The 13,401-nt window shown below is 38.9% G+C and overlaps 1 protein-coding gene across 1 annotated transcript in view; it reads left to right on the forward strand.

Moving 5' to 3' along the window:
• The first annotated feature begins 4,849 nt into the window (after positions 1 to 4,849).
• The window catches only part of dab2ipa (DAB2 interacting protein a), an 89,315-nt gene continuing 80,763 nt past the window's right edge, over positions 4,850 to 13,401 (forward strand). Inside the window, exon 1 of the mRNA XM_060881867.1 lies at positions 4,850 to 5,197. Within this exon, the coding sequence (XP_060737850.1) occupies positions 5,080 to 5,197 (118 nt within the window). The 5' untranslated portion in view covers positions 4,850 to 5,079. The remainder of the gene's footprint in view (positions 5,198 to 13,401) is intronic.

A 13,401-nucleotide genomic window follows, 5' to 3' on the forward strand; every position in this document is an offset into this window, starting at 1 on the left:
GAGGCACAGCATGCCTCACTGCCATGCTTTTTCTCCCAGAAAATCTACTGCCACCTGGGTGTTACTTCAGTAACACAACCTCACAGTCTCCATTCATCAGTTCCCATGCCTCCCTCTCTTTCTCTCTTTTATTCACTCACACACACACACACACACACACACACACACACACACACACACACACACACACACTGTATTTAGGCTGTCTAATTATTCCCTGTAATCTTTGCACTCTGTCTAGCTTCATGTAAACTGACTCGGGTGTAAAATCCTAGCAGCTGAGCAGTGAGTTAGTAATGAGTGAGTTAGTGTTCCTTAAAAGATCTCTTCTGCTTGCTGGCTAAATGCATCACCAATCCGTTATAACACTGTAGCATCTGAGAACCCTTCTGTGGGAAAAATAATTGTTATGGTGTCTTATGAAATCTAATAAGATTTCATCAGCGTGCGATTTCTTCTTTCCTTCTACACTGTGCTAAATAGAGCAGTTTTACAGAGAATATCACAGAAGGGTCTCTGGTAAGGAATAAAAAACACTTGTATGGGTTACAGAAGAATAATCATGACCTGGTGGTTTGATGCTGATTACCTGAAGTTGATTATGTCTAGAAGTCTTTTATTCTTCTTATAACACCCAAGACGATGATTTCCCTTTAAATTACAGCCGGCACAAGGGTATGATCCGCTGTTGTAGATGTTGTAGATGTTGTAGATGTTGTACTCAACACCGTCTAACCAATCAGATTGCAATTTTTGTGGCTCCAATAAGAATCCAATAAGAAACTATCACAAGGCCCCTGTTAGAATTCTGTATGACACTTATATAAAATCATGTTGTGGAGGCTTTCAGATAGTTGTGAGTTCAAATCCCAACAAGAACTACTAAGCTTTAGCTGCTGTGCTTTTAAACAAAGACCTTAACCCTCAAATGCTGAGTGGTATAAGTGTAATAAATGTAAGTCGGTCTGGATAAGGATGCGAGCCAAACATCTTAAATGTAAATGAACCGTTACAGTGTGATATTAATGCTGTACAGCGATGAAAGGATACAGTTACTAGCCAGTAGAAACTAATGGAATCCTTTAAATGTTACCGTGATACAATATTTCTCAGCAGGGAAATCAGAGCTGTTGTGCTAGATAAGTCTCGCTCCAGTTTCAGAACAGTGGGGTTTGTTGATCTTGTCTGTTCTTGCAGAGGTAGAAGAAAAGATTCTGCTATGCTCTTGGGCAGCAGCATGTTGCTTGTTATGCCATGTGTTGTATTTTTGCAAGATTGAACTTGCAGCAACCCTAGCTGTTTTGTCTCTGTGTAATCCTTTTCTGATTTCTAACCCTTGAGGAACAAGTTGCGTAACCCTTGAGGAACAAGCTGCGTAACCCTTGAGGAACAAGCTGCATAACCCTTGAGGAACTGTCTGAGGAACTCTTAAGGATTTAGCTGAGGAATCCTTGAGGAACAAGTTGCGTAACCCTTGAGGAACAAGTTGCATAACCCTTGAGAAACAAGCTGCGTAACCCTTGAAGAACAAGCTGAGTAACATTTGAGGAACAAGTTGCGTAACCCTTGAGGAACAAGTTGCGTAACCCTTGAGGATCAAGCTGCGTAACCCTTGAGGAACAAGTTGCATAACCCTTGAGGATCAAGCTGCGTAGCCCTTGAGGAACAAGTTGCATAACCCTTGAGGAACAAGCTGCATAACCCTTGAGGAACAAGCTGCATAACCCTTGAAGAACTCTTGAGGAACTAGCTGCAGAACCCTTGAGGAACTGTCTGAGGAACTCTTGAAGAACAAGCTGCGTAACCCTTGAAGAACAAGCTGCGTAACCCTTGAGGATCAAGCTGCGTAACCCTTGAGGAACAAGATGCGTAACCCTTGAGGAACAAGATGCGTAACCCTTGAGGAACAAGCTGCGTAACCCTTGAGGAACAAGCTGCATAACCCTTGAGGAACTGTCTGAGGAACTCTTAAGGATTTAGCTGAGGAATCCTTGAGGAACTATCTGAGGAACGCTTGAGGAACAGGCTGCGTAACCCTTGAGGAACAAGCTGCAGAAACCTTGAAGAACAAGCTGCAGAAACCTTGAGGAACTGTCTGAGGAACTCTTGAGGAACAAGTTGCGTAACCCTTGAGGAACAAGTTGCATAACCCTTGAGGAACAAGCTGCGTAACCCTTGAAGAACAAGCTGAGTAACCCTTGAGGAACAAGTTGCGTAACCCTTGAGGATCAAGTTGTGTAACCCTTGAGGATCAAGCTGCAGAAACCTTGAAGAACAAGCTGCAGAAACCTTGAGGAACAAGCTGCGTAACCCTTGAGGAACAAGCTGTGTAACCCTTGAGGAACAAGCTGCAGAAACCTTGAGGTACTGTCTGAGGAACTCTTAAGGAATTAGCTGAAGAATCCTTGAGGAACTCTGAGGAACGCTTGAGGAAAAATAATTATACACATAAACATAGTTGTTTTCTGTTAACTATATAAAGAGTGCTAGATGTCATAATTAGCCGGTTTGTTGCAGGTTTGTCATAATGCTCACTCCAAGTTTCCTTATTAACCGCATTTTCATGGTCAGGGTTCGTGGTGGAACTGAGCTAATTCTGGGAACACTCAGGACTTTCATGATGGTATGTCAGTTCACTACAAGCAATTTAGTAGTAGCTCGCATATTCTTCGGAAGTGGAGAGGATAGAAGAGACCCTGGAGGACATGATGAAAACACGCAGAAGGTTAGCCGAGGTCAGGATTGAATTGGGGACCATGTGGGCTGCAACACTTCCCAATTACCCTTCAGTAACATAGTCAGAAAAAAAAGAGACACTACACGAAGTCGTATTATTACGTAATAAGTAATATTGCTTTTTTTAATTGCTTTTTTTGCAGCATGCTTTTTTTTAGCATCCCTTAATACGTTCCAATTTCTCCTAATTATTCTAATGGTTAAAGTCTACTTGCTTGCTTATTTAATTAGCAGAAAATGTTCTTCTTGTTATTAAAAATTGCTCATTGCAAGCTGCCTAAAATACATATTTTCACTTTTTGCATTGAGATTTGCGTTATCCTTTAGCATTACAGATGTTATGCAAATCTGCATTAGGATTATCCTCCGTTTATGAACAGCCTGCTCTTGCTTTTATCTGCCTTGTGACAAGCTGTTTCTGACTCGTCACTCGTCCGTCAGCGTGTTCAGCAGTCATTCTCAGAGTAGTGTGTGTGTGTGTGTGTGTGTGTGAGCTAAGTGAAACATTCCTGTGTCATTAGTAAATGTGTGTATACTCGCATGTGTCTGTAAAACACAATGCACAGATGCCTTTAGGGCCTGAGTTCAGATGTCATTTCACAGCACAGTAAAAAAAAAACCTTGAGAATTCAGTCTGTGTGTTCTTCAGTCGAACATACCACCATACCACAGCATTACAGCATGCACATCCCTGCTTGTACTCTGCTCGCACCGAGCTCACGGTGAGCAGGCTGGCGGTTTAAACAGGCTACACACTAATTAATGTTAATGAATTGGCTCGATAAAGCAAGCAGATGCTAAAATTGTGCAGTTATAAGAATGGATCTAATATCTTTCCTGTTTACGGTCAATACGATCATTAACAGCGATCGTATATAGCAAATAATCTGTGCACAAACCTGTAAGCAAACTCAGAATCTTTTGATCATTTATGTTACTTCAGTCTAGCTGCAATTTTAGAAATACACTAGGTTGTTTTTACCTTACATCATAGTAAAAATCTTCTCTTATTATGCCACCCCTGGAGCAGAAAGGGTTTTAAGGGCCTTGCTCAAGGGCCCAAAAATGCCAGCTTGACGGTTCTGAGGCATGAATCGATCAGGATACTAAGGACTAATGGATTAAGTAAGTGAATACGAAGGTAAAGTATTTCATAGGGTGCGGTATTTTTAATGAAATACACCAGCTGGGAACAATTCTCAGTAAACACAAAACCGACTATGCCGTAACATTGTAAGTATACATATATTACAAGTTCTATCAATTGAGTAGTTATTAAAGTCTAGTCTGGGATTTGTCAAGCTTGTTTAGTGCTTTGTTTGTAAACAGCACACTGTGATGAGTTGGACAGTTAAAATATAAGAATATGAAGCTCATCATTTCAATTCAATTCAATTCAAGTTTATTTGTATAACGATTTTTACATTCGACATTGTCTCAAAGCAGCTTTACAGAACATAAACATAGAACAGAAGATTAATATAAAGATTAATAGAATACAAAATTCAAGATTAATATTAGATAGATTTAGTTCACAATGTGTTTGTATTTATCCCCAATGAGCGAGTCTGAGGTGACTCAGGCAACAGTGGCAAGGAAGAAACCTTGAGAGGAACCAGACTCATTTAAAGTCAATAAAAAATATAAAATGTTATCCAATGTTCTAACTTTCGCTTAATCTCATCATCATCATTTTGTTTAATTACTCGATGGTGCCAAAAGTAGTGATCGCGTATAAAGAGAAATGAATTGTAGACGCCGACTCCTCACCCGGAGGCACTTTTCTTTATTAGCCGAGTGCTAAATATTTCTGTATTTTCAGCCCTATTGTATTTGCCAGAGAGTGTTTTTACTGACCATGCACAATGTCCTTGAAAGGGAAGAGGAAGAGATAAGCGAATGCTAGGATTGAAAAGATTGGGAACCTTGACTTGGGAATGACTTCGGCTTGTTACTGATCATATGTTGGCTAGTTTGTGTGTGTGTGTGTGTGTGTGTGTGTGTGTGTGTATAAAAGTGTATGACTCTGTGATACACACAGGTTCACTGAGTGATTTATGATCTTCGTGGATTTGTCAGTAGTGCACCAAATACCTCTCCCTCGGGCCTCTGCTTGCAGGGGGAGGAGTAAGCGTTCCTCTCGTCTTCCTTACAGTCTCTCCCTGGTGAGATCCTCTCTCTGTGATTCAGGAGCAGTTCTGACTTGCAGGAGAGCTGAGGTGAAGTGCAACAAGAACAAGTTGTTGTTTTTTCTTCTGATCTGTAAACGACTAGAGAGGGGAGAACTGGAGACCAGGCTGCTCCGGTTGTAAGAGGGTGAAATTGTGTGAGATTGTGAAAGCCATGTCTGCGGTGGTGAGGAGAGCACTGGGGAGGAGGTGTCACTATTACGGGCTGCTGGCTCGCACCAGGCACTGGAGGCAGGGCCGCTCACGCAGCCGGAGCAGAGCAGCCAACAAGGGTAAATAACACTTACCGTTGTCCTTCCTGCTCCTACTGTGTGCTAATATACACTACTGTTCAGTCATGCACAGGAAAAACAATACAGCATAGCATCACAAAGTGTACTGTATCTGTTCAGTTTACTTCTGGAACTTTGGAAAGGTTTTGATTTATCACAGGAGCACTATAAATAAATTAATGTACAATATATATTTAATCCAGCATGGACTATATTGTCAGAAGAGCAGCTTTATTTTTTACAAAGATGGAGTATTTATGATGGGTCCAGATTGGTCCACATGGGTCCAAATTCTCTCTCAGTTGAATGTCAGTGGTCTAATTGACACTGATTATGAACTGGAGTGATGTAGCTGAGGTTGAGATACTGCCACTTTTACGTCTGTGGATTATGTTTTCAGGGCCATAGCAGTAGTAGTTGGCTGTCTAGCAGTGTTGTAATCTAACAGAGTACAAATACTTCGTTACTGTACTTCAGTAGAAATTTCACGTATCTGTACTTTACTTCGCTATTTAAATTTATGTCAACTTTTACTTTTACTCCACTACATTTTCTAGATAAAATGTATACTTATACTCCGATATATTTCCACTAAGCATCTTCGTTACTCGTTACTACAAAATAAAATCAGAAGAAATGTGTGTGACTGCAATAAGGGAGGTTTGGCGAATCACTGCTCCTAGATTGCATTACGCTCTGTAGTGTTTGGTTGGTTGTTCCTTTAGTTCTGGATCTCGGTTAATACTGTAGGTCTATTGGTACCAACATGTTCTGAATTTAAATCCATGTTCATTTCCACATGAAAAACTCCTTGTGAGTTTTGTAGCATGGAGGAACAGCTTCTTGCGTTTTATTCAGAGGTATTTTTAAATGTTTCTGACTTGTATGACTTGATTTTTTTTATTATTTTTCTAGAAGCTTTTATTCCTAAACCCTAACTTAAACTAGTCTAATTATTATAAAGCCAATGGACTTTTTATCTTTATCAAGAGTATTTCTTCAACATGAAGTTCTTAGTTATTTCTAGAAGGTAGCAATGTTGGAGTACCAATGCTAAGATTGTCTGTTGAGTTATAAGAAGTTGAGCAAAAAACTCATTCAGTTCACAACGAGTTTTTCTTTTGGGTCTTCAGAACCAACTAGGTCTCACATTCGCATATTATTTGGTATCAGTTTGGACCTTGTTAAATTTTATTCATCCTTAATTTACAAAAACGATCTTGATTTATTCTCGAGTCTTTTTGACTCTGAAGATTGACTCCATTGGTTCACAGACTCACAGGCTTTTGTTTATGGTATGATTGGTTGGAGGATTTACAGATTATATGGTCAAATTACTGAGGAAACTTAAGGTTTTTGGTAGAACCCTGCCACAGAAGATTTCCTAATCTGAGCAGATTCCACAATGAACCATTCATGAACCCATAGACAATCCATGTACCATAGAGATACATAGAAGCTGTGTATCTTTACTGGCATCAAAGTAATGAAAACAAACTGAACAACTACTGAATGTCTTCAAATTAAAAAAAAAACAACACCCTGCTTTGTATTTGCTTTGTTTTTCTTGCTGTATTATCTCATACTAACAACTTTCAGATAGGGTTGCTAGCTTGGTAGCATTCTTAGACCCTCTGTACTGTAGTGTATGTACTAGCATGCACATATGATTTTGACATTATAAAACACATCTGTAAGAACATCTGTCAGAAGAGGTCAATCGAGGATGTGTCAGAAATTATTAGGATCGAACAGATAATGTGTTCTTGATAGTTACAATCTACAGTAATTACAAATAGTTACAGATACGAGTAGAATCTGCTTGCCCAGAAAAACTTACATGTGATCTGGTTGAGTCTTTCATCCCTCAGCCCTATAAAATAAAAAAGTGGTCATCTATAAAGATCAAATAATGACACGGTTTGTTAATATCCGAATGTGAGTAATCTTACATATCATTAGCTATTTCCTGGTTTAAATCAGGCTACTAGTTTGCTAGATATTTTGATATATAGAGGCAGATAAAATTGTTTCAATAAATGCAAGTACAAACAAAAATAACTACATGAATGTGATTGTAACAGTCCCATGGATGAACTGGAGTGATGTAGCTGAGGTTGAGGAACTGCCACTTCTACATCTGTGGACTGTGTTTTCAGGGCCGTAACAGTAGTAGTTAGCTGTCTAGGAATTTTTACAGCCATCAGGTTGTTCGGCAAGGTGATTACATTGCATTTTTACTTCAAGAGTGCTGAGTCGTTTCTCCGTATCACCATACATTCCAGTTTGCGAGATACTTTGTTAGATCATCTTCACAGTGGGAAGAATCCAGATCTTCTACCCATACCATACCTATAAAACGATATACAGTACTGTAACAATGTGTGAATAAGCCCTGGTGATCCTTGTGTACTTTTCTGGACAAGGTTATAATCTCTGAAAGGGATTTATTCCCAGCTCTAATCTGTCTCATCACACTTTGGCTCGCTGTGTTGCCTTGTAAATGAAACCACAAAGCCCTAACAGTTAGCAGGAATTTCTCTTGGCCCTATCTTTCTCATAAAGCCTACCTTATAATCAGTGGGAAAGGATTGTCCTAATAGGATGCCAGATGTGGTGGATTTGCCACTTCAGGGTGAAAGCAGATGTAGTATACACTCGGTTTCTGAATGTTACCTGTGATGTTGGGTTGTAGTGATGTTAGAACAGTGTGAGGATTTTCTTATGAGCTCATTGGTTCAGTAGTTTGCACAAGCACTATGTAAAGGTATAATTGACAGTGAAGAATGTCTTTTTTTATTTTTTACACAGACATTGATGTGATATGAAAAATTTGTAATTTACAGGAATGAGACCAGTGAAAATCTTTGAATGGAATAAATATGCTGGAGCAATGCTTGTGTGGTAGCATAAATATAATGTTCATGTCATCTTAGGTGAATTTTCAAAGCGAAACTGCAAACCCTGATCTCCAGATTTTCACACACAACAGGCTTTAGAGTTTAACACCCAGCAGAAATGCCTTGGAGCTACTCTTTACAACTACTCTTTACAACCGTGGTGAGCAGAAAAGCATGTCAGAATGTACAACGTGTCAAAGCTTGATGCAGATGAGCTACGGTTTCTATCCTACAAGCCAAGAACAGGAATCTGAGGCTACAGTGAGCACATATTCACTATGATGTTCTCACAACGTTATTAATTTTCATACAACATACCTTGGTTTTGATGTTGGTAGTACTTGAAGAAGCCACACCATAAGAATTGATGTATTTGTTAAGTCATCAATGTGTTCATTTGTAAAGGTGTGGATTCGATCTGCTAATTAATTCAACATGTCCTCAGAGACCATCTTGTGTTTTGTTGCTCATCCTCCTTCATCGTTTTCATTCTTTGAGTATCTCTCTGGTCTCTCAGTTGACTGTGGTCTCTTCTGTTGAGAGATTTCTGTACACAGCTCCTAAGTGTGTGGCTTTCCCATCTCAACGCCTCTGGGGATACACGTTCTTCAACATCTCCAGTGATTAGAGCTTTTTTCAGCCATTGTGTCTGAGTCATAAAATATAAGGGAACGGTTTAACACTGTATAATAGTGAACAAATGAAAAAATCACACCTTTGCTTTCATTTCAAGTATCCATTCATTTTATCCAATCCTTTTATACAAATGTTGAATACATTGCTATTTATTTTTATTTAGAGGCCAGAAAATACTAAACTTTTTCAAATTAGCCTAAAAAATACTAAAAAGGCCAGAAAATAGCCTCATTCAGGATGAATAGCATAACTTAACTAGCATAGCACAGCTAGCTTTGCTTGTGTACATGAGTCTTGATATGTAGTATCGAAACCTGTAACAATATACTATAAAGATTTAAATGATTTGTTCATCATTAAGTTCAGGTTAGTTAACAAAATCTCTTGCTAGATTGTAGAAATGCTAGTTTGTAAATGTACCAGAACTACCAAAATTTAATTTGTCAGCTATATTAGTCTGTTAGCCTGTTAGCCTGCTGGATTCTGCTCTACAAGATATCAAACATGACTGGTCTGAGACATGGAGTTTACTTCACAAGCTGAGCTGAAACGTGATGCTCTGTGATTCATAGTGAATATTGAACCATTAAATAATGTTTAATTATCACATTTTTAACTTCAGGCATGGTTAAATAAATCAAATGCTAATAAAATTCACCTGCTAAAAACATCAGCTCATTTCAATAGGGAAAAACACTAGATGCTACTTTAACCCTGAAAAGTGGATCTTTATCCCTCACAATGTTTTAACCAAACTCTTAATACATGGGCTGTATTCTGATAATATCTATCTATCTATCTATCTATCTATCTATCTATCTATCTATCTATCTATCTATCTATCTATCTGTCTATCTATCTATCTATCTATCTATCTATCTATCTATCTGTCTGTCTGTCTGTCTGTCTATATGTCTGTCTGTCTATGTATCTATCTGTCTGTCTATCTGCCTCTATCTATCTATCTATCTATCTATCTATCTATCTATCTATCTATCTATCTATCTATCTATCTATCTATCTATCTGTCTGTCTATATGTCTATCTATCTATCTATCTATCTATCTATCTATCTATCTATCTATCTATCTATCTATCTATCTATCTATCTGTCTGTCTGTCTGTCTATATGTCTGTCTGTCTATGTATCTATCTGTCTGTCTATCTGCCTCTATCTATCTATCTATCTATCTATCTATCTATCTATCTATCTATCTATCTATCTATCTATCTATCTATCTATCTATCTATCTGTCTGTCTATATGTCTATCTATCTATCTATCTATCTATCTATCTATCTATCTATCTATCTATCTATCTATCTATCTGTCTGTCTGTCTGTCTGTCTATGTATCTATCTGTCTGTCTATCTGCCTCTATCTATCTATCTATCTATCTATCTATCTATCTATCTATCTATCTATCTATCTATCTATCTATCTATCTATCTATCTATCTATCTATTTCTCCCTCTACCCCCTCTATCTATCTATCTATCTATCTATCTATCTATCTATCTATCTATCTATCTATCTATCTATCTATCTGTCTGTCTGTCTGTCTGTCTATATGTCTATATGTCCGTCTGTCTGTCTATATGTCTATATGTCCGTCTGTCTATGTATCTATCTGTCTGTCTGTCTGTCTATCTGCCTGCCTGCCTGCCTGCCTGCCTGTCTGTCTGTCTGTCTATCTATCTATCTATCTATCTATCTATCTATCTATCTATCTATCTATATAATCACTTGTCACATTCTCTTGCCAAAAGCCAAACTAATGTTATAAAATTACCCTGCATTCTTTCCAAAATGCGAATAAATAACACGATGAAATCCACTTTAGTGCAATTTCTCCTCTTTTTCAATCGACTCTGCGCTCTCACACTAATAGCACAGACCACATTGTCCGCACATCTCAAAGATTTATTACAGTTCAACCCTGAGAATTTCAAATGTAAAGAGAAATTGACGAACCACCAAAGAACCCCCATCTCGACACATCATAACAGACTCGCGCTGGAAGTTCAGACCTGATGAAGAAGTTTGGAGAAAAGCATGTGTGTGTGTATACGGTAGTAAAATGGGGCGTAAAGCTTAGCGAGTGAATGAGGAATTTTCTCTGCTATCGAGTAGACGCGGTGCAGTGTGTGATTTGTGCTGCATGTGATGGAGTGAGAAAAGAGGACAGATCCAGCAGGAGTAATTGACTTTTCAATGCTGTGTTCTCCATCTGCTCTCTCTGCTGTATTCCTAATTCCAGCTGCAGGGAGTTTATTCTCACTACGCTTGTTTGTTTGTAAAATGGCTTGCCTAATGATACTGTACCATATAAAGTTCTTGTAACTTTATCTAGGCACTGCTAAAGGGCTTTTCAAATCACTGAATGGAGCAGTTATTGCTGCCATTATTGCGTACCTGTTATCATCACCTGTTCGACCAGAATCAACTGTATTCTCAATGCTGATTGGTCAGATTGATTTGTTTTTTTTTTTCTTATATAACAGCAACTTCCTGACAAAGAACAGTGATATTCACATTGTTAAAGTCTCTTTGCCAAATCTCCCTCCAGAATGTTTCATATTAGCGGCGATAAAACTGATTGGTTGTTAAGTAAAATACTAGTTGCCCCACCCAATGATATTACTATGGCAACCAGTAGTAGCACTGCCTGCTGGCGACTTTATATTACAACGACTGGCGACTTGTGCGAATGTAGAATGAATATTTATATATGTTTTAAAAATACTGATTAGCAAAGAGGTCTTGGGTATGAAATATTCCGGAAAACAAAATCTCGCCATCTTTGCCGCAATGACTCTCTCAAGACGTGTTTATATGCCTTCTGTATCAGCCGTACGCTGCAGCAGCTGTGCCTGTCCACAACGCGCCGTTACTCCTACTTAAGCACCATCCTTCAAAACAATGTGCTGCTCTCGCTGAGCTGTACTCACATCACTGCAGCATCCATCTGTTCTTCTCTTTCCTTTCTGCTGTCCCTGCATTTGACCTAGGCTTCATAATTGCTGCGTTTTGAGTGTTAGTGTTGCTGACTGAGGGGCTTTGCATCACGTTTCCGGTTTGCTGGACAGTCCTGATGCTTGACAACATGGCTAGCAGATCCGTAACGCCACCTCCGAATTGATAAACATGGCTATTCCTGCTTTAGCTGAGTCCTGAACGAGTGAAATGTCAGATCTCTGGACCTTTTCATATTCAGCCCACAATTCCATAACATAATCAACACATTTTTGTTTGTAAAATGAAATGACAGCATTTTGTTATTAGACTTCTGCTAGAAAATGAACATCTGCTAAACACATCATTGTGTACATTATCACTATAGAGCCCATAAATGAAATCCATAAAATCCTACATAAACTGACAAAAGAGATGTCTGTGGACTTAAAAGAGGCCATGCGCATTTAGATTAAGTACAAAATGAGCCAAGTGTGAATTTGGCCTTGCTGGCCAGCCAAATAAGAGCAATGTGACATTTTCCTGCTGAATGATGTGACCCTCGCTCAGATCCAGCATGTCCTCTGCACACTTCCTCTATATGTCTCTCTGCTGCTTCTCCTGGGTCATGTGTCTTGATCAGAGGAGATTAATGGGGTTCTAGCAGCAGGCGTTTGTGCTGCTGTTCTCTGATGGATGGCTCGTGAGGATGCCTGAGCCTGGCGTGATTAACCTGCATGTGGTATTATTCCATCCTATGTTCTCGCATGCTGCGATTGCCTTGTGCTACTGAGAAATGTTCTGCGAGGTAATGTGTTTTGTATCTACCTGGAAATGAAAACAATACAAACAATAGAACGCGAAGGCAATTTATTGCTAGTAAAAACTAAAAAGCCATTTTCTGGTTATTCTGGTTAGAAAAGCTTCTCTTGGAATAGCCAGCAGCTTAAACTGAGACATTGCTTAACTTAAGTCAAGAGTCAAGAAGCTTTTATTATCATTTCAACCCTATATAGCTGACACAGTACATGACAAATGACATGAAGCTACATAAAACCAACACAGATCTAAGAACTTAAAAGTCAACTAAAACATGTACTGTAAATAGGACCATTTTGTATCTGGAGTGGCTGCTGCATGCTACTGCCGTGCCGCCATCTTGGAAGGAAAAATAAGGAAAAACACCAGTTGTTTTGATGTTAGGTTTGATGTCTTCAACCCACGCACCGTTTGGCTTAGGATTGAGGCTAAAACAATTATAATAAATTCAATATTGGACCTCATGTGGAGTCGTTTAGTCTGTACTGCGGTTTATTACTCCAAAACAGTCAAAATGATCTTTTAACACAGATTCATCTTTCCTTGTGTTGTTAGCATGAGTGGTTTAGCTAAACATGATCGTAACGATCAGGAGTTCTGGCTGGTGAGGAGAAGCTGAGAAGAAACACTTTACCTTATAATAAAGGCACTAATGCTCTGTTGTCGCTGCTCATTACACGAGGAAGCTCACAAGTGCTCGATGGCCTTATGCAGCTTCTAATTGCCCTTTAACGATTTGCATTTGCACAGAACTTTATCTGTCTCGAGTGAGAGGCTTAATGTCAAAAGAATGGTGGAACCAATTACAGCCGTGCATGCTAATATTGGTGTCACGCTAATCACACGGAAGCTTGTAGTAAACATCTGCAGCGCTGTGAGATTCCTGTGAAATCT

Source organism: Tachysurus vachellii, chromosome 11 (assembly GCF_030014155.1).
Source record: "Tachysurus vachellii isolate PV-2020 chromosome 11, HZAU_Pvac_v1, whole genome shotgun sequence".
NCBI lineage: Eukaryota > Metazoa > Chordata > Actinopteri > Siluriformes > Bagridae > Tachysurus > Tachysurus vachellii.